Source organism: Aphelocoma coerulescens, chromosome 4 (assembly GCF_041296385.1).
Source record: "Aphelocoma coerulescens isolate FSJ_1873_10779 chromosome 4, UR_Acoe_1.0, whole genome shotgun sequence".
Taxonomy (NCBI): domain Eukaryota; kingdom Metazoa; phylum Chordata; class Aves; order Passeriformes; family Corvidae; genus Aphelocoma; species Aphelocoma coerulescens.
Genome location: NC_091017.1, coordinates 26,506,535 through 26,532,582, shown reverse-complemented (window position 1 = coordinate 26,532,582; position 26,048 = coordinate 26,506,535). Strand labels below are relative to the sequence as shown.

At 44.5% G+C, this 26,048-nt stretch overlaps 1 protein-coding gene and 1 long non-coding RNA gene across 6 annotated transcripts in view; one reads left to right on the top strand and one right to left on the bottom strand.

Moving 5' to 3' along the window:
* Positions 1-1,892: 1,892 nt before the first annotated feature.
* LOC138109567 (uncharacterized) lies at positions 1,893-6,626 on the bottom strand. Its single transcript, XR_011150593.1, has 4 exons — positions 5,824-6,626; positions 5,086-5,732; positions 2,958-3,078; positions 1,893-1,975 (listed from the first exon to the last, which is right to left on the bottom strand). It is a non-coding gene; the product is annotated as an uncharacterized lncRNA (long non-coding RNA).
* A 110-nt stretch (positions 6,627-6,736) lies between these two features.
* The window catches only part of LOC138109566 (endomucin-like), a 37,351-nt gene continuing 18,039 nt past the window's right edge, over positions 6,737-26,048 (top strand). The window contains exons 1-4 of one of the 5 annotated variants that reach the window (XM_069013217.1): positions 6,737-7,373; positions 13,689-13,721; positions 16,436-16,501; positions 18,046-18,141. In XM_069013217.1, the coding sequence (XP_068869318.1) occupies positions 6,980-7,373; positions 13,689-13,721; positions 16,436-16,501; positions 18,046-18,141 (589 nt within the window). In that variant the 5' untranslated portion in view covers positions 6,737-6,979. Of the gene's footprint in view, positions 7,374-13,250; positions 13,317-13,688; positions 13,722-16,435; positions 16,502-17,802; positions 17,934-18,045; positions 18,142-26,048 lie in introns of those variants that run through there. The other 4 variants (XM_069013215.1, XM_069013216.1, XR_011150592.1 and 1 more) reach the window with 4 other exon arrangements.

Sequence of the window (26,048 nt, the reverse complement as noted above, 5' to 3'; positions counted from 1 at the left end):
TGATTACAATGTCCTCGGGACATAGGTATCACAAGGCAAATTAGATTCACCTGAGAGCTCCCCAACTTGAACATAATTGGAGTAGGCACTTGCAAATGACTTTGTAGCCAACACAAAATTCCATGTAAATATAACTTCAGTTACTATGTTGAACAGAGCTCAGATATGGGTAAGGGGGAGGACCAAAGCAAACAGCAACAAGAGAGTGTTGAGGGATAAGTTTTGGTGTAAGACAACGGGAAAGATGGGGTTAAGGAGTTCTGGCTGTCACCATCTCTGACAGACTTCACCTTGCCTAACTAGCTGTAGTTTCCTTTCAGAACTGGCTAAACAAGACCAAGATAAAAATCTATTCAGGCTAGTCATTTTGACACTATTAATAGCAAATACAAGGGTGTACCATGAAAAACAGTGTAGATGTAGGGGTAGTTCAAGTCTTTCTGAAATCAGTATGCAAGTGTTAACTGCAGAACTATTACAGAGATTTGTGTTGCGTTAAGAGTATAGACATTTATCAGAAAATAAACTTTCCTGCTTTCCAGCTAGTCCTTAGAGAGGCTGGGTGCAGCTAGGTTTAATTTTTTTATTATAACCAATTCAGCACTGTAAGTTAAGTTGCATTCATTAAGATCCCAGATGCACCAATAAAGTGGGTTACATCCTAAGTCCCATTCACAATCAGAGATTTACAAATAGTGAAGCTTCCCAATGAGACACTGTAAGTCTGGTTGGGTTCAGAAGAACTTGCATGAACACAGACTCACAAACAGGGCAGTTTATTGGAACAACAAGTTGTAGATACTTTTAGATTGGCAGTGATAGATTCACTAGACGTGCAAAATATAAATATATAGTACTATGTACAAGTGTTTCCAGGTATGTTCTAGAGGTGTAAATCTTACTAAAGAGGCATCCCGACTTTGGGGAAGGAGACAGGAGTAAGCCCTTTGACTTGTCTGCAAGGTGGTCGTATTCTCGTCCTCTGCCATGGAGTACATCAAATATGGAATTACATTTTTTTGTAGAAGTGGAGGTGAGAATGTAGTCAAATATTCTGTTAGCTGCTGTCACAAAGGGGAGGGGCAGACACTTTATACCTAAATGAGGAATACTGGGAGTTACAAAAAGAGAAATTACAAAGGCTGTGTGTCTTGGGCAAGGGCGGAACAGAACTGTGACACTTTAGTGTCACTCCTTCTTCCAGCTGGATTGCAGTGATGAGAATCACCTGCAACCTATAGATAAACTATCACCCCATCGGCAGGCCATCATGTCTATGGTAATCCCTTCAGCACATATCTCACACTCTATCTCATTCCTACAATGAGTGAAGCTGTTTAGAGATAACAAACAGATTAATAAATGTATCTGTTAAGCCGAGCAATTGAAGCCATTCATCACTACAAACAATACAACAGAGCAGCCAGAGAGGGTGGGATTTTCCTGAATCCAAATACAGCAGCCAGCAGAGAGACCCAGCTGAGCAGAACCCTGTTATTTGATAGAGATCCTGGAAAAAGGCAGAAGGGAAGCTCTCTGCAATGGGAAAAAACCCCGGGGGCAAATACAAGTCATACTGGAATTCATCTCACCACAAAACCTAGAGCCTAAATTCATTTAAGTGGTGACTAAAAAAAAACCTAACAAACTATATTACTCACCTAAGGGGAGTTAGTTCAAAGTTCGGCATACTAAAACCTCTGACTAAAAACTGTATACTAAAAACTAAACTGTGTAGCTGTCACCTAAAAAAAATAATTTCTCAAATACTTTCTGCTGCCTGGCTTTTGAAGTTCCACAGATGTCCTGTGAATACCATGGCAGAGCTGAGCACCTAGACATGTGTCTTCCACTTAAACTTGTGTGGGATCCAGAAATTGTATAGCTCTGAAGGGTGTGGTACAAAGAGATTTCCGGGAAAAGCTTCATCGGTCTACTAAAGATGATCTCCACGACTTCTGCAGAAACTCAGATCCTGAAAAAAATTAATTCAAGAAAGTCCAAATAACATCATGTTCATAGTGAGGGGTGAGAAGTAGTACTTGCTTTAGAAAATGTGTTTCTATTTTGGAGGCAATTGGGAATAAGTGCTTTTGTTACAAAAAGGATAGGATATTGGATTTTAGAAGTAGTAAGGCTAAGGCTCTGCTAGGCTGTAAGGCCTCAGGTGTAGAAATAGTTCTCTTGGGAAACAGGAATGGAATGTGCTGGGTGGGGAAGTTAGGAGTAGTGAATTAGCTGGGCATGGAGAACATGTCTAAAAGTAAATAGTTCTGGGTCGATATATGTTGCATGCAAGGGGGATTTCAGTGGTGGGAGTTCAATTGAGCATTATCTAAGACTAGACAACCATGAAGATATACGGCTTGAGGTATGATTATCAATTGTTAATGTTTTGTATGTGTGCCAATGTTTGAAACTGTATAAAGAGCTGAGTGAAACGATAGGTCTTTGGGAAGCCTGATTTGGGACACCAGTCCCCAGGTCCCCGGGCCCTGAATAAAGCACCGCATAAACTGACTCTCTGTTGGTTTGTGTTTGTGGTCGGTGGGCAACAGTTTTCTGGCGACCCAGGTGGGACTCCGGGGGTCGTAGGGGCGGTTCGCGGGGTGATCTGCTCCGTGCCGGCACCAGGTGATTTCTGGGGAGACATCAGCCCGTGCCCGACCCCGCGTCCGACGGACAACCATGAGGTAAGCCCACAAGGTGCTTTATTCCTTTTAAACCGGTGGTGGTAGCCTGCCCGGTAAGACGAGTCTCTACTCGCAGGGTTGGGGCATTGGTTTGGGATTATAAAGCCTAGGCGCTGGCCGTCAGACAGAGCGAAAGCTTTGCAGAGCCAGCCCTTGCTTCTCGCGGCGACGAGATAAGCAAGGAGGGAATTGGATATTGTGGTAATTGGTATTGGTATTCGTCTGTGTGTTATTAGTTGTGTGCGTTATTGTGTGGTTGCATACCTCTGGAATGATGCCGTTGCGGGTGTTTCGGGCTTTGTCAAGTTCAGATAAGGATATTCCGGAGGATTCTCCCCTCGGGTGTTTGCTAAGTCATTGGAAGGAGGGTAAATTGGGACGGGAACTGCAGAAAAGAGAATTGATTGATTATTGTAATAAGGTATGGCCTGAATATGAAACTGGGGGGATGCAGTGGCCGTGGAATGGCACTATTAATTCTGAAATTATAACCCCCATGATGCGGTATTTACGGGAAAATGAGAAGTGGGATGAGATACCCTATTTGGATTTGTTTTATCAGCTAATAGGAAAAAAGGACTGGCAGAGGAAATGTGGAATGATGGTGTTAGAAACGGAACCAGAGGAAACGGGGGCAGGGGAAGAAGTGGTTTCGGAGGTTTTGTGAATCAGAATGTAGGGAACCAGATGATGGGTAGGGGTAGAGGTAAATTGGGGCCCAATCAGTGCGCCCGATGCTTCGCCGAAGGTCATTAGAAGAATGAGTGCCCCCTCAATTTGGGGATGGGGACACCGATGAGTAACTTTCCAGGAGGGAATCCCATGAATCAGGGAATGAATGCGAATGATGGGTTAAACCCTTTCGCGCCAGGACCACAAGGTGTCGCTCAAGCCTTTATGATGGGGAGCTATCAAAATCAGAGCTGACTAGATAAAGATCTAAAAGTGGTCCTGGAAGTTGACGGGGGGCCCAGGGAATTTAGGGTAGATACAGGAGCCACTTTCTCTGCAATCAATGAACAAATAGGACCGTTAAGTGATTCAGTTGTGAAAGTAGTAGGGGTGTCGGGGGAGGTGGTGGAGAGGTCATTCTTGCGGCCACTGGAAATCAAATTTGGAAACAAAGAATTGGATCACCAGTTTTTATATATGCCAAGCAGCCCGGAATGCTTGTTGGGGCGAGATTTATTATCGGCACTGGATGCAAAAATCATATTTGAGAAAGGGCGTGCTAAACTAGAAATCCCGGAGGGAATCCGGCAAAACTTTTTGTGATTAAAGAGACAAAGACAGAGGAGATACCCCAGGAAATAGAGCAGGCAGTAGTCCCGTGGGTATGGGAAACAGGGACCCCGGGCAGATCCAGGGTAGCCGTTCCTGTGAAAATTGAATTAAAGGAAGGGGCACACCCGGTAAGAGTTCGACAGTATCCTATCAGTTTGGAAGCCAGGAAAGGAATTGCCCCAATGATCACGCAATTTATAGCATTAGGGATTTTACAAGAATGCGAATCGGAATTTAATACTCCAATCTTTCCGGTAAGGAAACCAAATGGGAAATACAGGTTGGTGCAGGACCTGAGAGCAGTAAATGCAATTGCCAAAGATATACACCCGGTGGTGGCCAATCCATATGCATTGTTAACATCGATTTCTGAGAATTTTCAGTGGTTCACAGTGATTGATCTAAAAGACGCCTTCTTCTGCATCCCACTGGCCCCCGAGAGTCGACACATTTTCGCCTTTGAATGGGAAAGCCCAGACACTCGCCGCAAGCGACAGTTAACATGGACCAGGTTGCCACAAGGATTTAAGTGTTCACCCACCATTTTTGGAAACCAGCTAGCAAAGGAGTTAGAGGAATGGAAAACTACCAAGGTAAAAGATTCTCCTTTTTCTTATGTTGTTTTACAATATGTGGATGACATACTCCTGGGAACAGAGGAGCGGGGACTGTGCTCAAAGTTAACAATTGAACTATTAAACATGTTGGGTCAGGCAGGATACCGAGTATCCAAGGAAAAAGCGCAGCTGGTGCAACAGAAGGTGATTTATCTGGGATGTGAAATATCACAAGGAGTCAGGAGAATAGGGGTGAACCGCATTCAAGCCATCTGTGCAATCCCTGTACCACGAAATAATCAGGAACTAAGATCTTTTCTAGGAATGGTCGGCTGGTGTCGCCTGTGGATTCCGAATTTCGGACTTATGGCCAAACCACTATATGAAACAATCAAGGAACCCGAATTCAAGTGGGGTAAGACACAGCACAAGGCCTTTCAGGAATTGAAGCAAGCACTCAAAGAGGCCCCCGCTCTGGGTCTGCCTGACCTGACAAAAGACTTTCAATTGTATGTGCATGAAAGGCAGAGATTAGCTTTAGGAGTACTCACACAGCGATTGGGGTCATGGAAGAGGCCCGTGGGGTACTTCTCGAAACAGCTGGACATGGTGAGCGGAGGGTGGCCAGGGTGTTTGCGAGCAGTGGCTGCTACGGTAATCCTAATTCAGGAGGCACGGAAGCTGACACTGGGAAAACACATCACGGTATATGTACCTCCCATATATGTACGTCTTGGAACAAAAAGGGGGGCATTGGCTCTCCTCCAGCAGAATGATGCAGTACCAGGCTCAGTTGCGGGAACAAGATGATGTTGAATTGAAAATAACCAACCATCTCAATCCAGCAGAATTCCTTAGGTCCACCCAAGAGGAAGGAGAACTGGAGCATGACTGCGTGGAGGTGATCGAACAAGTGTATGCCAGCCGTGAAGATCTGAAAGATGTCCCGATGGCAGATCCCGATGTGGAGCTGTTTACGGACGGATCCAGTTTTATGGAGCATGGAACCAGGTATGCAGGGTATGCTGTGGTGACACTCCAGGAAATAGTGGAAGCTAAAGCACTGCCTCCGGAAACTTCAGCGCAAAAAGCAGAAGTATGGGCGTTGGTAAGGGCATTGGTCCTTAGTAGAGACAGGAAAGTGAACATTTGGACTGATTCAAAGTATGCATTTGGTGTAGTTCACATCCATGGGGCTCTGTGGAAAGAAAGAGGACTTTTGACCTCTCAAGGCTCACAGATCAAACATAAGGAAGTAATAATTCAGTTGTTGGAAGCTGTACACTTACCTAAAGCAGTAGCGATCATGCATGTCCGAGGTCATCAAGCAGACTCCGGGAAGGAATTTCAGGGGAATCGGATGGCAGATGAAGCTGCGAAAAAGGCAGCCAGATTGGTCTGGACTCAAATGGCTCTGATACCGACAAGAGAAAATCCCGCTGCACCTTATTTGGAAGAGAAACCGTGCTACTCTCCGGAGGATGAACGGTTGGCACAATTCACTGGAGCAAGAAGGAATGTTGTAGGATGGTATGTAACACCGGTCGGACAAGTTATACTGCCAGTGGAATTAATGAAAGTAGTCATGAAAACTGAACATAACAAACTCCACTGTGGTGCAGAAGCATTGGTAGAACATCTAAAGAAAATAGTACTCTCTAATTCGATGATAACAATGGCCAAAAGAATAAATGCCACCTGCCCGATTTGCATTAAAAATAACCCGTTGGTTAGAAGACAGGTCCAAATGGGGAAAATACGTGTAGGGCCACAACCAGGGGATTACTGGCAAATAGATTTTTCCGAGTTACCAAAATCTCAGGCATACAAGTACTTACTAGTTTATGTGTGCACCTTTTCAGGATGGCCCGAAGCTTTCCCTTGCAGAACGAACCAGGCCAAGGAGGTAGTGAAAACCCTTCTCAAGGAAATTATTCCGAGGTTTGGGGTTCCTTTAGGAATATCATCAGATAGAGGACCACATTTTACTGCAGGAATCGTGCAGGAAGTTTCTACTATTCTGGGAATTCAGTGGCACTTACACACCCCCTGGAGACCTCAATCTAGTGGTCAGGTGGAACGAATGAATCAAACTCTGAAAAGTCAAATTAAAAAGATTTGTCAAGAAGCTAAAATACAGTGGCCCCAAGCATTGCCTCTAGCCCTTCTGAGGATTAGGATTAAACCACGAGAAAGGATAGGGGTAAGTCCGTATGAAATTTTGTACGGCAAACCATATCATGCTGTAACCTATCAAGGGGACCCACATGTAATTGGGGATCAGATGATTGTAAATTATGTTTTGTCTTTAAATAAGACCCTTGCAGCACTGAGATCCACGCTGGAGTGGAATTGACCGTTACCTCTGGACACTCCTGCTCACGATATTCACCCAGGAGACCAAGTTTATGTGAAGAACTGGTCGGTGGAGCCTCTGAAGGAAACATGGGACGGCCCCCATCAAGTGATAATGACAACTTACACCGCCGTCAAGGTCGACGGGATCAACAGCTGGATCCATTACACACGGGTCAAAAAGGTCCCCTCCCGATGGTCGGTGGAACCCCTATCTCCCACAAGAATGGTGTTCAAAGCCAAAAATTAATGCTGTTGTTGTTACTCTTGAGTAAAATAATAATTGTTGAAACCTTTGTTAAAATCACAATACCTGAATCAAGGGTGTGGGTACCGGAGAATTCAAATGTAAATCTCACATGTTTGTTTGTCGATGACCAGGGAGCTGGATGGGACAGAGTCGGGGCACGATGGAAATGGATCACCAAGGATCAAATTCAGGATAAAGGAGTAGAAACGGTCTGGGATGAGAAGCAGCAAAAAGGTAGGACTACCCTGCAGATATCCAATGTAACAAAGGCCAGAACAGGAAAATATGCTTGTATAGTTTGGATAAAAGGGAGTTATGATTATGGATTCGTAAATCTTGACATTTTAAATATCTCCCAAACAGAACCGGAAAATAAGGTCCAGGCGACTCTCCCAAATGGGAAAGTAGATATGTGGGACGGACCTCCTCTCAGAATAAAATGTACTCACAAAATTGAGACAGGGTGTCAGAAACAGATTGGAATGAAATGGTGGAAATGGAACACGACACAGGAAATGTGGAATCCACAGGTACAAGGGACAAGTTGGTGGACGCAGGGAAATGAAAGCAGAGGATGGTTGAATATAACGAACTCAGAGATTGGTAGATCGGAGGGTAAATACCTTTGTGTTCTCGTTTGTGGTAATAGGGGAGGTTATGGGGTCAGGAAGGTAGAAGTGGTATTACAACAGGATCGAGGAATCAAGCCTGAACAGGAAATATATAACGCAAAGGAAGGGCAGGATTTGGTTTTAAGATGTAGGATACCAACTGAAAGCTACACTGAGTATGAATGGTGGTTTGGAGGACAGAACTTGGTGGCTCAAGGGAAATATCAAATTAGAAGAAAACCCCAAGAAATAGTGTTAGTAATTAAAGAGGTCCTGGAACAGCAAGATAATGGACAATACTGGTGTTGGGTTGCTCGAGATGATTGGTGGGCAACCGGGATGATTAGTGTTTATGTTGAAAGAGCAAGGGTGACTCGGCAGGTACCAGAGGATGAAATCCGAACCAAACCAGAGAATCTGATTGTGGGTTTAATTAGGGATTTTGGGCAAACACAAAATGTATCAGCAATCACTGCATGTCTGCCTTTGCCCCATGCGGCAGGAGATCCTATACCATGGGGAATTATACCAGCTCCAGACATGCCTGCATCTAATCGAACAGTTACCTTAAGTTGTACCCAGGAGACTAGGATCCGAACTAAATTGGTTAATTGGACAAATGTGATAAGGAAACGCTGGAAAACCCCGGGGAACCGAGCAGATTGTTACAAGCTTCCGAATGCTGTATTTACCAAAATCGGAAGATTCCATGGAGTAGGATGGTGTGAATACGATGAGAGGCAAACGCTAGAAGTCCCGGCAACTGAACAATATTTTGAAATAATATGCCAGAATGTTACAAACACAACTACCATGGAGCAATGGCAGACAATCTGGGGACCTAGTTTGTTAGAAACCTATCGTTACATAGGAACAGTTCAATGGTGTATTTATTGGAAGGGACGGAAAAATCAAACTTACTCAAAGACCTATCAAGGACAGGGTAGTTGGAGAAAAGATGCACCTGGAATGACCGATTGGAATTGCACTAAGGTCTTCACTTGTGACAGCCCAAGTGAGTCTGTGAGTCTACTGCCTGTAAAGGTACTTTTGAGATTTGGCTGTGAATGTAGGGGATATAACCACACGATAAAAGACAAAAATACAGAAGGAGAGTTAAACTGTAAAACTACATCAATCCGAGCTCCAGGAAATTTAGTTTGGGTAATGGGTCACGGACACTGGACCACTCATATGCCGGTAGACGGTCCAACTACACAAATTACTTTAGGAGTTCCAACTCTTTGTCCTTTTTGGAAATCGACAAAATTGACGGCCTCAGAAATACAAATGAGACATAAGCGAGATATAAGTCAGGAAATTGGAGACATAGGGTTAGAAGAAGGGGAAGATTGGCATGGACCTTCTTCAGGAGTTAAATTTACCCACTCTTCAGGAGTGGGTATTAGAATCTCTCTTTGCACCAATATCATCATATCGAAACAGGGAAATGTTGTACAAATTGTTGGGGCAAACAGAAAGGTTGGCGGCTGTGACCAAGAAGGGATTCAAGGACTTAAATCTGCAGTTACAAGCTTCGTCTAGGATGACAATTCAAAATCGGATGGCTTTAGATATGATATTGTTGAAGGAGCATGGCATATGTGGATATCTGCATGGTAGAGATGATCATTGCTGCATTCACATCCCGAATGTTACACAGGAAGTAGAAAAGGATATAAGTCAATTAGAACAGATTGAAGGAAAGGTGAATAATATTCAGAAAGAGGCAGAACATAATTGGGTTGGAGAACTGTTCAGCTCCCTGGGAATTCGGATGTCCGGATGGATATCCTCAATTGTACAGTATGGAATCATGATTGTTATAATCATTTTAGTTGCCTTAATAGTATATAAGTGTCTTTTAGGAATGATTGTCAAGGAAGGTCAACACTCTCGGCGAATAATGAAGGCGATAATGCAAAGAGAAGTTCTGGCAGAACCAGCCACTCCACCTCCTGCTTATCGCGAAAAGGCAACATGAATTGTTGAGCATCCTTGCGAACCCAGAAGAAGCTCGAAGGATGCTCAAAAGGGGGGACTTGTTACAAAAAGGATAGGATATTGGATTTTAGAAGTAGTAAGGCTAAGGCTCTGCTAGGCTGTAAGGCCTCAGGTGTAGAAATAGTTCTCTTGGGAAACAGGAATGGAATGTGCTGGGTGGGGAAGTTAGGAGTAGTGAATTAGCTGGGCATGGAGAACATGTCTAAAAGTAAATAGTTCTGGGTCGATATATGTTGCATGCAAGGGGGATTTCAGTGGTGGGAGTTCAATTGAGCATTATCTAAGACTAGACAACCATGAAGATATACGGCTTGAGGTATGATTATCAATTGTTAATGTTTTGTATGTGTGCCAATGTTTGAAACTGTATAAAGAGCTGAGTGAAACGATAGGTCTTTGGGAAGCCTGATTTGGGACACCAGTCCCCAGGTCCCCGGGCCCTGAATAAAGCACCGCATAAACTGACTCTCTGTTGGTTTGTGTTTGTGGTCGGTGGGCAACACTTTTTTCCAAGGAAATATTACCAAGTAGTAGGCAGAGTAGAAAAGAAAGCAACACCACACCCCAGTTCTCCTGAGGTCTGAGAAGGTATCCAGGCGGTTGAAGGTCCTTCAGGTACAACTCTGTCTCCAAGGCAGAGGTAACCTTTACCCAGGAGCTCACAGTGCAAGGCTGGCGGCCTCTCAGCAAGGACCTGCCCCAAGCCGGCCCAGCAGGGCACCAGCAAAGCCACCCGGCTTCCCGGGGCAGGTGGGAAGTGCCGCGGTCCAGGACAACGCAGCAGCAGCCCGTCCGCTGGGCTGTGTGCGAGGGACTGCAGCAACAGCAGGTCAGGCACAGGCTACCCAACACAGGCAGCACTTCAGTGCCCACACAACATCTGTAGGAGAAGCACCAGAAAAACTTCGTAGTAATAAAGCAGGGGCACAAGGGCTGGGTAAATGATGCAAAGCCCTTCACCGCTGTGGCCTTCAAAGGAAACAAACAGTCGCTTGGGGATAGGCTTGAGGTACAAATACCATTAGGAAGATGGAGGTGGTTAAGTGCTCCCTTTGGCTCCTTTTGTGCATGTGGGATTGAGGTTGAGTTATTTGCGCTAACAGCTGGGTCTGAAGTTGCTTTGGGATTGTTCCTGTGTACCTAAGTTTGCTTCAATTTATCTCTTTGAACAACAGAGAGGGGAGTTCAGGTTGTGCTTGTGAGAGAGTCTTGTTAGCTGACATAGGGTGATCTGAGGCTAGTTTCATGTACTCTACCTGACATGTCCCTAACCTGATCTGTATGATAAATATACATCCTTGCTTTAGCTTAACCTTTGGTGTTAGGATGCCTTGCCTGGGTAATCCCGGCTGTAAGGAGCTCCGAGCAGCTGAAAGCGTGCAGCCAGAGGGAGCCGTCGGGAAAGCTCACGTGTGAACCAGGGAATGTCTGTGGCAGGGATTATCTCTATCTCATAGGAGGCCTTTTTGTTCCTCTTCCTAGCACTTCTGTGGACAGAAACCAAAGAGAAATTTTTTTTTTTTCTTCCTACATCTTGAATGGTGTTCCCACAGGGGTCTTATGGCCTGCAACTTGGCTCCCCTTTCCTGCAAGGTAAAGGGCAAATGGATTCTTGATTTTGAACAGAAATTGCTTTTAAACAGCATGTTGAATGAAATCTTAACTTCTGCAGGCTTTTGTAAAATGTTGAGGTTTGTTTTTAAACTTAAAAAAAAAAACCAAAATCCTTCAAACCCTCTTATCTTCTTTCTTGCTGAAGGAGAATAAAAACAACTGATGCTTCAAATAGACAGAAGCACCAGACAGTTACATAAAAACAAACTGCCAGATCCCTGCATGTAGGAGTGTCTGCTCTCAATTCAGTCCTGCCTCTCTGTGAATGTGCCTGGAAGTAGGTCTCCCCATCCTGAGGCGATAGCAGCTGGGACTACTAAATGCCCGAACTGAAACTGGGCGCTGAAGGCACTGATGATGTGGCCTTAGGCTGCATAGAGATTCAAGCAGAGTCCTTCGTAGCCAGGGGACCAAGTATTTGCAGTCAGACGTTGGAGAAGAGCCACAAAGTTTTAAATCTTTACTAGTTCTGTGAACAGCTCGAAAGACCTTTAAGCGAAGCTCTAGGGATCAGCACATATCCTCCTGTCTTAAAGCTTCTTAAAGTATTTCAATTGTTGTAGACCTGAAAAAACTGGAAAAGTTATGGCGAGGACAGAATCCTCATGAGAACTTTATGCCCTCAGCTCTACCTCCCTTTAAATGTCTGGTTGTAATTGTGCTCAGGAGCCTTCAATATCAAGGTAGAGGAAATACAAGCTACACCTACTAAAGTGGTGGGTTTGTGATCAGATTGTTAAAGTGCATGACAGATCCAGCTCATCTTCCCTCTGAAGAGCTATTCAGCCATCTAAGGGCCAGGGTTTCTCCCTGAGCTCATTGCATGCTCACAAATGGACAGCAAATCACTCAGATAACACAGGCTTACAGTGTTCTGGAAGAGCACAATGAATTGTTACTTTTTTGAAGCTGAAAGAATTGGATTAACCAAGAGCACCCTTGAGCTGAGCTCTGAGGTTAAATGATAATGTACTGAAAATGGCACCCCGAAAAACCAAGGAGGTTAAGGCTTCATTTTAGGGAAACACAGGCAGGGATTCCAAGTGCCCAAGATGAGGAAATTTGCACTGCATTGATTGTTACACTTGGAACAGAATTCATGATAAACTGCTTTTAACTGTAGTTTGTGAAATATCTGGCACCACAAAAGAGTCTGAGGCCCTAGGTATTGGTGCATCCCCTGCTTAAGATAGAGGTAAAAAGAAAAGTCAGCCCACGTGTGTAGAGTTGTTGGCACTTCCCCACCCCCGGAATCTTGAAGAGTTGATGGGAGCTTTATTCGACGCCCCTGGGCAGCCTCGTGTCCTCGGCAACGCAGTGCAAGAGCCCCTCATCCCAAACCCTGAAGGAAGATAATCTCCTTCAGGCTGCTCCTGGGGCGCTTAGCACACAAAAGCCAATTAACTCCATTGCGGAAAGAAGGCTTCGCCGGCAGTGCGGCGGCTCTGGTGCCATCTGAGCACACAGGCGAGGCTCGGAGCCGGTGCGGAACTTGGCGATAAAGAACCCCGGGGAAATGAGTGGAGTGACTCTTGGCAGGGCCTCTCCCGCCGGTGACCCCACGGAGCCCCATCCCCAGCGCAGGCCGGCGGCGCCTGTGAGGGGGCTGAAGCTGGAGAAGCCCCCACAGCGGGGGTGACAGGACCGAGACACCCCCTCAGCCCCGCTGTCTCTTTAAATGGGGGCGGGGCCTCTCCCGCTGCCCGCCTGGCGCGGCCGGCCCCGCCCCGCTTCGCCATTGGTTGTGCTGCAGTCTAGGCACACAGAAACAGCAGCATGCTAACAAAAAATATGTGTTGTGCCCCAAAAACTTGTGAAGTAGCTAGGGGAAGCTGACAGTAATGAGACAGTAAGCGTCGTGCCCAGTGCTCTGTAAGGTCAATTTCTTCCTCATTACCAGTGCCTCTTACTCCTGCTGCTGGGCAGTCTGCTAGCCAAAAACACCAAGGTAATAAACAAAGATTTATTTTTAAAGGCTTTTGTGACTCTTGAAGATATGTCTCAATTAATTTCTTTTATTAAAACAACTTACTTCTCAGTTAAAGGTCAGCTATTCATTCCCAGGCACTTAACTTGGTTTTGGAAGGAGGAGTTCTTTAAGAATGTATCAATTAATTCAGGATTTTCTTGAGCAGAATAACAACCTAGCATAGGCTGGGCTTCGGATTCTGCTCCCATGTATAAGGGATGTCACAGCTCAGAGTTTCTGGGCTTGGGAATGGTGTTGGCATGTTGCTAGAGCCTGCCAGTTTGCATGATGTGAAGACTCTGGACGTCTAAAACAAATACTAACAAAACTATTCCTTCTGTTTTATTGCAGGCCTTCCCGTGAGCTCTCCAACAAGTTTAACAAGTAAGAGCAATAGAGAGTTTGCTCTATGCACACCGATGGAAAAAGGCTGGTGTGGGTGGGAGAGGGGCAGTCTGAGGAAAGGAAATGTTCAGGGAGCAAGAAGGATCTAGGGGAATAATGAACCTGACACACAGTACAGAGAAGCAGAAAAATGATGTTCAGCTTGTAGCATTGAGTAACTTTGCTGTGATTTCAGCTGAGTACCATGTTGGACTAGCTGATACTGGAAAGAAAACATGGTGGGACCACAAAAAAAATCAGGCCTGGCATATTACGTGATGCCATGGGAAGCTCATATAAATAGTGTTTACCAAGGCACTTGTTCTTGCCAGGCTCTCATTCCTCACCCTGTAGTTAGAAGCAGCAAGTCCCAGAGTAAGGCAAGTTTCCTGTGCTAATGAACCTGTATTGTCCTATTTTCCTTTCTCTGGGCTTATCAGGAAACAGTCTCTTCTGTACTGGTCTCTGCAGTTCTTGCTGCTGCTGCCTGCAGAATCTTGGCCCTCCTGTTACCATGATGGATGTATTTCTCCAATTCATTTTTATTCTGATCCCAGATTATTCCATAACTGGAAAATACCTTTGAGATTCAGAGAAACTAGACAGGAGTGGCTGACTTGTGAGACACTTTAATGAAAGAAGTGGGGAAATGAGCTTAAGGTTTTAGTTCCTCACTCTGTTTTGTTCAGTAATGTTTCTTTTCAGCTGTCATGTTTCTTATTGATGGTCACAAGTAGTTAAAATGCTGACCTATGTTTTTTTCTTTCCTTCATTACTCACATCTTGGTCCATTAACACATAACCAGGAAAAAAAACCCAGTGGATTTCAGTCCTCAGTTTTTCTCCTGAGGAGAGGCACACATCTCCTGCACAAATGCAGGGATACGTATTCCTGTTTTTCAGTGCAGTTTGTTTCTGTTGGCATTTCCAGTCAGTATCCAGGGTAACTCATTGCTGTGATAATTGCCTGCTTGCCCTCTATATCATGTAGTATAATAGATAAGGTAAAAAAAAGGCAGTAGTATTTCCTTGGGAAATCTGAAGCAATCACATGGAATTAAGAATTCATAGGAATTATTTTAGTCACTTGATGATGGCTCAGTTTCCAACCTTACATTATCACCCCTCAGCAGACAGGCACCGAGGGAAAGAGAATTTCTGCTTTAAAGAAACAGTCATTTTTCAGAGATAAAGTCTTGGGCAATGATTGTTTCCTGCACTATAGCATCAGAATGTCTCAGTTATGACTGTATTTTTTAGGCACCACACAAGCACTTAGTAAGTGATAATTTTTCCCCAGGAGGTTTCTGACTGTGTCCAGACAAATAAGGGTAGAAGAGTGGGGAAGGGGGAAAGAAAACAACCACAAAACCATTTTTTAATAGTGGGCATGAGTTTAAAATCAGTTTTGCAAGGAAGGGGAATTCCTACACGGTTGGGAAAAACAAACCTTATTTGTTACTGTAACTCCATGGATTAGAGTTACATGTACTGCCTATACAAAAGTTTCTGTAAAAACAGGGACGTGTCTTTCAGAGACTTAGTAGAACAAAATTGTATTCTAGACCTCAAAACGGCCGTAAGAAATTGGTTTTAATGACTTAACTAATTTCATAGCTTCCACCCAACAATTTGAGCCCTCTTCTGTTCTTTGGAAGAGGAACCATGCAATCCTACAGGTGTGGGTTGTGAGTAGGTACCTGAGTAACAAAACCTCAGTGGCTGTTACCATGTCCTCACCACTTATATATGGAGCTATAACCTCTGCTAGGACCCCTTTTCAAGAGATCACCTTCCCCAGATGCCTTTGTTTGAGAGCCACTTCTGATATTTAGCCGGGCAATGGAAATGCTTGACCTTGCATCGCATCTGTCCAGCCAGTCAGCTCCTTCAGTGGCAGTGAGCACTTGTCTGCTCAAGCCTCCATCCAATATGGAATGCAATCCCATGTGTTATACATTACACCCAGGGAAACACCGATATATGCAGTTTCTGTTTTCTCTCTGGAAGTTTAGTCATTGTTTTTTCATAGGCTCTATGCAGACAGGTAATAAATATTTTGTGTTGTTGATACCTGACTCAAATTCACATTAGCACCTGAAGGTAGAAATGCATTCCTTTAAACCCAGCCCTCAAAAATGTCCCAGAGGCTCACAACAGTCATTGCTCTCTCCAAATGTGGCAGAGAGCAGACACATTCATCTATAACAGCACTCAAGAAACTTGCTATCTACAAATATTGCACCTCTTTGGAATTCTTCATCTACTATTAGCACTTTTTTTTTTTTTTTTTTTAATTAGCAGTGAATATTTTGGTCTTTCTTCTGTTGGAGACAGGTCTAATTTTCACTCTCTTTCATGTTTATTTACTTGTTAAAAGTTCTTTTCAATGTTGAACAGTACCATAACCTCCTCAAAGTGAAAAACTTTGTAGCTCACAACCTGTAAGTGGACAAGCAGATGATCCTAGGGAAATCTGCACCCATACAAAGTGTGTGTTTCTTCTAGGCCATGCTAGATAAACTTTACCACCCCTCTTGCCAAGTTTTCCAAGTATTATTGAGAAGAAATATAGATGTGAAGCACCAAGCTGAAGCTCCAGAACTGGGGACACAGAAGTTGTTTTGGGAGGGTGATTCTTTCAGAGGGAGTTGTTTGGGGAATTCTGGCAATACATGTTTACCTGAAAGGCAATATTTCTTTTGCATGTCTAGCTTCTGGAAATCCTAAAAGCAGTTCTGGAAACCAGACTCAGACAGGGAGTGATATCCGCTATTCTAGTGAGTATTCTTACTTAACTGTATGGCTTTTGAGTTTTAGCTGGTCAGTTTTGCTTTTGATGAGTGATTGGCACAGCAGACAAATTAAACTGGCATTTTTATTTGTAGCCTTACTGGACTTAAGCCCTATCACAAACCACTTAAATGCTGGTTACAAAACTCCTCTCAAAGAAAAACAGAGCTTGATAAGTTGATACCACTCTCACTGTAGAGCAGCACAGGACTGATTCAGAGTGGTAAAATTGAAAAAAAAAAAAAAGAAAAAAGAGAGAAGAAGAGTCATCCCCTGTGAGAGAAGACACAAGGGAACATACAAAAAAGTTGCTCATATACATGTTGTACATATTATATGAGCGTGTTGTTGTGAATGTACGATACGCATATACTATTCCTATCGTCATGGGAGGGAAGGTCCAGGAGGCAGTCTTCTGCAGACCCTTTAAGCACTTGATATTTGTGTGATGCATGCTACTTAATCTTTCATTTTAATATTATGCATCTCTGGGGCAAGAGTGTTGCTGCAGATTTGCTCTTTCCTACCCAGCATACTGACTAAGCAAAATATGTTTGATGTTTTCCCCCTGTAAACGGTCTCCCTCTAGTTCCATAGATGCACAGACACATCTATATGAATATTAAACATTAATTGCATTGAGAGCCATTGAATGCAGCCTCCCCCTGACACAGGGCTTAGGCCAGCAGGTGGAACAGTGCCTGATAAGTTTGAATGTGGCCGGTTGCTGCCAGAGAAAAGATAAAAAGGGAGAAGCTGGGTTTATATGTTTCCCTGGGAAAGCTCTTCTTCATTACATAATTCTTTCTTTTTTTTTTTTTTGCTTCTTGGCTGGGAAACACCTGTCAGGAAATGGCAGATGGTGGGAAATAATAAAAGGAAAGAAATGTCCTCATTTTAAAAGGAGATCTTGCATTTTCTATCCCAGGTTGTAAGTGCTGTGGGGAATGTTACTGAATTATGTAATTCCTTGGTGTCTTTCTGGGTGCACAATGCTAAAAGCAAAACAATCACTTCAGTTGCTGAATTTCAGACAGGTCTCTCTCTCTCTTTTTTTTTTTTTTTTTTTTTTTTTTTTTTTCCTTGAAAAAGAGGAAAAAATAAATTGCATGTTCAAAAAATTTGTTTCTGGAACACGACTTTCTCACAAAACCTTTGGAGGCCATCAGCATTGGGGTTGAATGACGAGTGTTTTCCTCAAAATTAGGATGGGCCCAGTGGAGCAGGTGCTGAAACTTTGTTCTTTTACTGAAAAATGGGTGAAAGCAGTTCCACAGGGCAGCATGAGTGTCAGGGAAGGGGTAAGGGTGGGAGAAGGAAGATGCTTCAGTCTTCCCTCCCCAGAGAGTCCAAGCCTGAGGCTCAGTGGTTGCAGGAAGAGTAACAGGAGCAGCAGGTTACCCTGCTCCAGAGAAATGGGTAATGTTTGGTGAAATGGAGCTGGAGGTGCCTCTCAGTGTGTGTAAGTGCCTATACACAGAGGCAGTGTAAGTCAGAGGCAGCAGCCAAAATTGTTCTCCCTCTTTTGCAGATGTTATCTTGCCAATTGTCATCACCCTGATAGTCATTACCCTCTCTGTCTTCTCACTGGTGGCTTTGTACAAGATGTGCCAGAAGAAAACTCCAGGTATTTGGTTTGCTTTCTCTGCAGGGGATGGGGGGGAAATCAATGTGCTTTTCATTATTAAAAGATCTCTTTTAGATTACCTTAACCATCACTGTTGTGGCAGTCTGGTGGGAAAGCCTTTTGTATTTTGAAGTGTTTTGCCTAATGTGGGAAACTAACACTTCATTTTCAAAATCAGTAGGAAGAGCAGAGTGAGCAAAAATGATTTTTGGAGAACATATAATGCTGTAAAGCCTTTTGTTCATGATTTTGCAGCTACAAAGAGCTAACAAACACCTGTGCTAACACAATCAATCAGATAGAAATAGACAGTGAAAACTAAATTTGAAGATGTTCAACAAAATCCCTTTATGTATTTTATCTTTCTTCTAGACACAGGCAAAGAAATATCAATGTTTTCTTTTGGGATATACCTGATACATACACACACACACACATGCACATGACACATGAGTAAAATTTTCCAGTTACAGTATAATGTGCAGGGAACAAAATCCCTGAGCAAACAGTATTTGCAGAAATAGTCATTTTGACAGAGCAGCTAAAGTCAGTATCTCTTTCTTTGTTGTCCATTAAATACTTAAAATAATGGGTTATAGTTCCATCAGAGTCCATTTGACGAATATTTCAGGGCTGCCCAGGCAGGCCACAGGTAAGTGTAAATCTCCATTAAGTGAAAACCCAGATCTGAATCCAGACTGTGGTTTTTCTGTCCCTGTGAGCTGGTGTGAGTTAGGAGACCTGTGCAGAGCTGTGAAATCACCCGGCCTTGGAAATACAAAATCACAACAGGGTATTGAAACTGTAAACCAAGACAAACAGTGTGTCACAACCAATTTAGCCAATGACATGGCAAAACAGACCCAGATAAACAGAGGAAGGTATGATCCTTACTTAGGAAATTACTGAATATTCAGAGTCGGGAGACAAAGATGTGAGATGGAGAACATTTCCTTACCAGCCTCCCCTCTGTGCAAATGTCATCAGGCACTGTATTAGCAAATTCATTTTGAAGATAGAGTAGATACCTGTGGTGCTTCCTGTAGGATTTGCCCAGACCCATCCAGTGCACTTCCCCTGCAGATGGAAAGCCCTGTACTTGGTGCCATGGAGTTGGTGCCGTGTCTCTGATGTAACCCCCGGCCCCTTGTATCTGCCCACACTTGCACGTAAGCATAAAATACATTCAGCATATGATTCATTTTGGAGACAAACCTGTTCCTCATCGATGGGGATGACAAACTCTGTTCTCGGATGTCGTGCCAGGTTGTACCCCACAGGGGGTACGGCCTCAGGAACACCCTTGTTCCCTCAGTCCCCTCACCCCGTATCTTTTAGCTCAGTTGTTGTGTACTCAAGAACCATCGCATGCTCATGTCCTCTGCGCCAGCTACCCAGGGATTTGGGAGCTGCAGGGAAAAAAACGTGCTTCTGTTGTGCTCTTGGGCAAGTCCTCTGTCATTCTCCCTGGTTTCCAGAAGCATCAGTAGGAGCAGCATCAGTTCACTTCCATAGATGACCAGAAAAATAACAATTACTATTCAAGCTGATTGATTGTGTGAATGAACTGAATCAGGGGGATGGGGAGCAAAAGAATTCGGTTGTTAGGAACAATGCATCTAGCTTGGTCAGCATACCAGAGCAGGAAGAAGAAGATAAGAGACTGCTGATAAAACCAGGGGGAGTCTCAGACAGGCATCCTGCTTCATCCCAAAACTAGCTCAAACCAGTCCCAAAGCTTAAACCCAGGCCAAAGGTATAAAAGAGCATGCGCAGGAGAGAAAGGTGAAAAGTTCAGACGAGGAAGACTCCCCTGACTTCGTCACAAGACCCCCGAGAGACCCCTACCACAACCACCAGACAACACTGCGCAAGCGCAATGCGGATGTAAATGACTTTTGAGTTCATTATAATACGAAGCGAGGCTGGGCGGGGCTAGGTGATGAATATGTATGAGTTTGTTAGGAAACTTAATGAATATGGAACTTGTAACCCGATAAATACCGAGCTGAAAACAGCTGTAGGCACGCATGATTTTGGAGGAGCGATCCCCCATGCGTCCCAGCGCTGGAATAAAACATACCTACTTTACTACTTTTTCTAGTAGTGGAGTCCTTTCCTGCCTTTCATTTGGCGAGCCAGGCAGGAGAGACTCTGCCCGGCTGCAGGATCGGCTGAGGAGCGGACATCCTATGCGCGCCCCAGGCCTTTCCTGGCGGATCTCCTCCCCTCAGCTCGCTCACTGCAGCGGACAGACAACGACCTGCTAAAGCTGCAGACAAACGGTATGTTTTGCATTTAAGGTGCCTGTAAGTCGTACGCGTGGCCAGGGCTGCTGGTAAGCCGTGAGGAGACGTCCCACGCGCAGCGTAGTCCCTGTGAGGGAAAAGGTGGGGCCGGCAAGGGGCAATCACCGACCAATAGAGCGGCCGCTAGCAATCCTGGGGGCGGATTGGGTGATTCCAAGGGGGGGTCCCGGTGGAACTTGTTACTGTGTTGGAAAAATACAAGCGGGATCCTGAAACTATTACAAGCGAGTGTCACGAACATTTTGCTACTAGTAGCTGGTTTGAATGTTGTTTATATGTTTGTGCAGACATTGGTTGTTGTGGGATTGCTTTTTATGGGTGTGGATGTGTATTCGGTCGTGCAGATGTGTATTCGGTCGTGCAGATGTGTATCAGGTCGCTTATTCGTTTGTAAAACAGGAAGCTTGCGTGCTGCCGTGTGATATTTGAGAGTGTGATATTGAGACATTTGTTTGGAAGAGTGCTTGTTCGTTGAATTTGGAATCTTGACTGGAAGAACCTCTGCAGGAATATTAGTGGCTTTTGATTGAGAACAACCAGCAGCAGAGAATTTAAAGTTTGAAAGAGTACAAGAAATAGCTTGCTCTTGTGGATGTATCAGAACCTTTTTCAACGGGAGGGCAGCAAGTTGCATGGATATTAATGCAGTGTAAAGTTTGTATTTTGAGCCTGAGATTTTAAAGATTGTGTGTGGGAAGTCGCATTTGGTGCCTGAGGTTTGGGAGGTTCGGGAAGAAAATTGGGAAAGAATTGTGAGAAAGTGTGAAGAAAGATTTGGGTGGAAACGAGATAATGCTAGGGGACAAAACTCTCTCCATTCATGTGTCCTATCTGCTCGAGTGATAGAGAGGACTCCCTGCTTGGTGTGTGGGTGTAAGTTCAGTGTAGATCTTGTGGAAGTCGGAGAAAGGAGAAAAAAAAAAAAAAAAAAAAAAAAAAAAAAAAAAAAAAAGGAAGATTTCAAGCAGCCTTGGCAAAAGGCATAGGATACAGGTGACCCGAAGGGGGTGGCACAGTATTTGAGTAAGCTCAAATAGGATGGGAACCAGACAAAGTAAGGAAATCCCCAGAGCAAGCCCGCTCGGCTGTATTCTAGCCCATTGGAAGGAGATAGTAGGAGCTGGAGGCACAGAAAATAAAAAAACCCTTATAAAATATTATACCCAGTGGTGGCCACTGTATAAATTAGAAAATAAAGCTAAATGGCCATCTAACGGAACTTTAGATTATAATACTTTGCTTCAGCTAGTGCTGTTTTTGAGGCGGGAAGGTAAATGGGAAGAAGTTTCCTACGCTGATGCATTTTTCTCTCTCCGAAAACACCCTGAATGGCAGAGACACTGTGGAATCAAACCCCCCAGTGATCCTATGGTGTTAGCTCTGGAAAAAGAAAATAAAAAGGGCCAAAGAAGAATTAAGCGCTGCTGCTCGTCGTGCAGCATAGGCCAGAGATGCACAAGGTCAGACAAAGTCTATCAAACAGCAGCTCAGGGACAAGATGATGATGAATTAACCGATTTGCTTAAGCCTCCCCTTAGGAGACAGGAAGAGGATGCGGACTCGGAAGGAACACCAGCGCCAACCCCCTCTCCCCCGGGCAGTCCTGTCTCGTCCCGAACCAGGAAACAGGTACTGATGGCACCCCTGAGAGAGGCGGTGGCACCTGATGGGGATACAATGTTGATTAGAGTACCTTTCTCTACTGCTGACCTAGATGCATGGTATAATATTGCCAAAAATTACCGAAATGATCCAGCAAGTACTGCTGAGCGCTTGCGACTTATAATTAAACAGCATAATCCAGATTGGGCTGATATACAATTATTATTGGGTGGACTAACAGAGACAGAAAGACAGTTAGTTTTGAAAACAGCTCGAGACTTGGCAGAGGACTATTACAAAACGCAACAATTAGATGTAAAAGATTACTTCCCACTCCAGGAACCACACTGGAATCCGAATAGAACAGCTGAATTAAAGAAATTAAAAAGTTATCAAGAATGGATAGCAAAAGGGGTGGAAAGGGCTATTCCCAAGACCCTAAACTGGTCAGCTTTGTACGCAATAAGACAGGGTCCTTCCGAGTCACCATCCGAATTCCTGGATCGTCTGAGGGATGCAATGCGCCGTAACACATCGCTGGATCCTGGGACCGAGGTAGGGGTACAACAGCTGGTATCTTTGTTTATAGGGCAATCCACAGGAGATATCAGACGTAAATTACAGAAACTTCAGGGGCCAGAAGGGAGGAATTTAGAAACTCTATTAGATGCAGCTTGGAGGGTATTCAGTAATCGAGAAGAAAGCTACAAGCAAGGGATGAGGAGATTAGTAGCAGTAGTAGAAGAAGGGAATAGAGGAAAACTTAGACAAGGACCCCCCAGACGAGGACCTCCCAGACAGGGCCCACCCCCGCTAGGTAGAGACCAATGCGCGATTTGTGGAAGGTCCGGCCATTGGAAAAATGAGTGCCCAGAAAGAAGACAAGAAGACTGCCAGAACAGAGGAAACCGAGGAAGGGGGAGGGTGGTTGCACATGTGAAAGAAGACTGAAGAGGACCGGGGGATTCCACCCTAGCGGATCCACTGGTTATAATGAAGCTAGGGGACAAGGAAAAAGAAATAGAATTTTTGGTGGATACGGGGGCAGCATATTCAGTTTTAAATAAAGCTTTGATGCCTGTGGAGGATGACTATATTGTGGTACACGGAGCAACTGGCCAATCTGAAAAAGCTTATTTTTGTAAGCCATTGAAATATAAAATTGGGAAACAATGGGGTATTCACAAGTTTCTATATTTACCCAATTCTCCAAAAGCACTCTTGGGAAGAGACTTATTAGAACAATTACAAGCAACCATTATTTTTAGGAATGGGGAAGTTATTCTGGAGGTAAATGACCAACAGTACATAGAGATACTGAGCCTAATATTAACAACCAAAGGCCCTGTGGAGGAAATCAGGGAAGAGATAATAAGCCAGGTGTTCCCAGGAGTCTGGGCCACAGATGTACCTGGGAGAGCCAAAAATGCAACCCCAATACAGATCAAACTCAAAGAAGGGAAACAACCAGTTAGAATTAAACAGTATCCCCTTAAAAGGGAAGACAGGGAAGGAATTGGCCCAATAATTGAAAAATTCTTACAGTTGGGATTGTTAAAAGAGTGCCAATCTGATTTTAATACTCCTATCCTGCCTGTCCGTAAACCCGATGGATCTTACCGGGTGGTCCAGGATTTACGGGCTGTTAATAAGATAACTGAGGATCTCTATCCTGTGGTGGCAAACCCTTACACTCTGTTAACATGCTTAACACCAGAACTAACCTGGTTTACTGTTTTAGATCTAAAGGATGCCTTCTTTTGCCTCCCTCTCCATGAAGCCAGCCAGAAAATTTTTGCATTCGAATGGGAAAGCCCTAAGAGTGGACGCAAAACCCAGCTCACATGGACGGTGTTGCCTCAGGGATTTAAGAACAGTCCCACCTTGTTTGGAGAACAGCTCACAAAAGACATAGAGTCCTGGGAAGCCCCACCAGGAGAAGGGAAGCTATTGCAGTACGTGGATGATCTCCTAATAGCTACCCGAACAGAGGAAGCTTGCACAGCCTGGACGGTAAGCCTCTTAAACTTCTTGGGACTCCAAGGGTACAGGGTATCCAAGAAAAAGGCTCAGGTGGTGAAACGGAAAGTGATCTATCTGGGCTATGAAGTCAGTGCTGGGCAACGAACTTTGGGGCAAGATCGCAAAGAAGCGATATGCCAAACCCCAAAGCCCCAGACAGCGAAAGAGTTACGGACTTTTCTGGGGATGACGGGGTGGTGCAGATTGTGGATTTACAATTACGGGCTGCTCGTGAAACCATTATATGAACTCATTACAAAGGAAAGCAGAGATCTCCAGTGGACAAAGGAGGCCACGCGGGCCTTCAGCCAGCTAAAGAATGCCCTCATGTCAGCTCCAGCTCTAGGACTCCCAGACGTGAGTAAGCCATTCTTTCTATTTTCCCATGAGAAGCAAGGGATCGCCCTGGGAATACTAGCACAGGACCTGGGCCCATACCGACGGGCAGTTGCTTATTTCTCTAAGCAGCTAGATGCAGCAGCCAAAGGATGGCCTGGGTGCCTCAGAGCTGTTGCAGCAGTCGTGCTAAACATCCAAGAAGCACGCAAGTTCACCTTGGGTCAGAGAATGACTGTACTGGTATCCCACACGGTGTCTGCGGTGCTGGAAGTGAAAGGTGGGCACTGGCTCTCCCCACAAAGGTTCCTGAAATATCAAGCCATCATGGTGGAACAAGATGATGTAGAAATAGTGGTAACTAACATTGTCAATCCAGCTTCCTTTCTCAGTGGAAATCAAGGAGAACCAGTACGCCATGATTGCCTGGAGACCATGGAAGCCACCTACTCCAGCCGCCCGGATCTGAAGGATACCCCTTTAGACAACGCAGAGACCTGGTTTACTGATGGGAGCAGCTACATCATCAGTGGAAAGCGACATGCTGGGCATGCAGTTACCACCTGCCAGGAGGTGATAGAATCCGGACCTCTGCCAACAAACACCTCTGCGCAGAAGGCTGAAATAATCGCCCTAACCCGTGCCTTAGAGATGGCAAAAGGAAAGAAAATAAACATCTATGCAGACTCAAGGTATGCGTTTGGAGTTGTACACGCACACGGGGCCATTTGGAAAGAAAGAGGACTGTTAAATTCGCATGGAAAGAACATCAAACATGCAGAAGAAATAATGCGGCTGTTGGAAGCAGTCCAGCTACCTGAGAAAGTAGCAATCATGCACATAAGGGCACATCAAAAGGTGAGCTCAGAATTGGAAGAAGGAAATGAACTGGCGGACAGAGAGGCAAAAGAAGCAGCAAAAGGTGAAGTAACAACAACTGGGGCCTTGATCCCAGATGGACAACTTTCCCTAGAGGGTAAGCCAACATATAATAAAAAAGACAAGAAATTGATTAAAGATGAAAAGGGAACATTTAATCAAGAGGGATGGGCTATCACTGCAGGGGAAAAAGTAGTTGTTCCCTCTCATTTGCTATGGGCCGTAGTTAGAGAGGAACACCAGAAAACACACTGGGGAACAAATGCCTTATATAATTACTTAATTGAGAAAATTATCGCCAGAAACTTATACGAAACTGTTATGCAAGTAACCCGACAGTGCAACCTTTGCCTCCAGACTAATCCCAAAAATACCCCTAAACCAAAATTAGGCCAAATTGGGAGAGGCCATGGGCCAGGACAGCAGTGGCAGATTGATTTCACAGAACTTCCAAGAAAAGGGGGGTATCGATATTTGTTAGTGCTAACAGATACTTTTTCAGGATGGCCAGAAGCTTTTCCTACTAGGACCGCTAAGGCTCGAGAAGTAACCAAGGTGTTACTACAAGAAATAATACCGCGCTTCGGAGTTCCAGCCACAATGTCCTCAGATAGGGGACCACATTTTATTTCAAGGGTGGTACAACAAACTAGCCGACATTTAGGCATAGATTGGGAACTCCACACTCCATACCATCCCCAGTCGAGTGGCCAAGTAGAGAAAATGAACCATATGATTAAGCAGCAAATTGTGAGATTA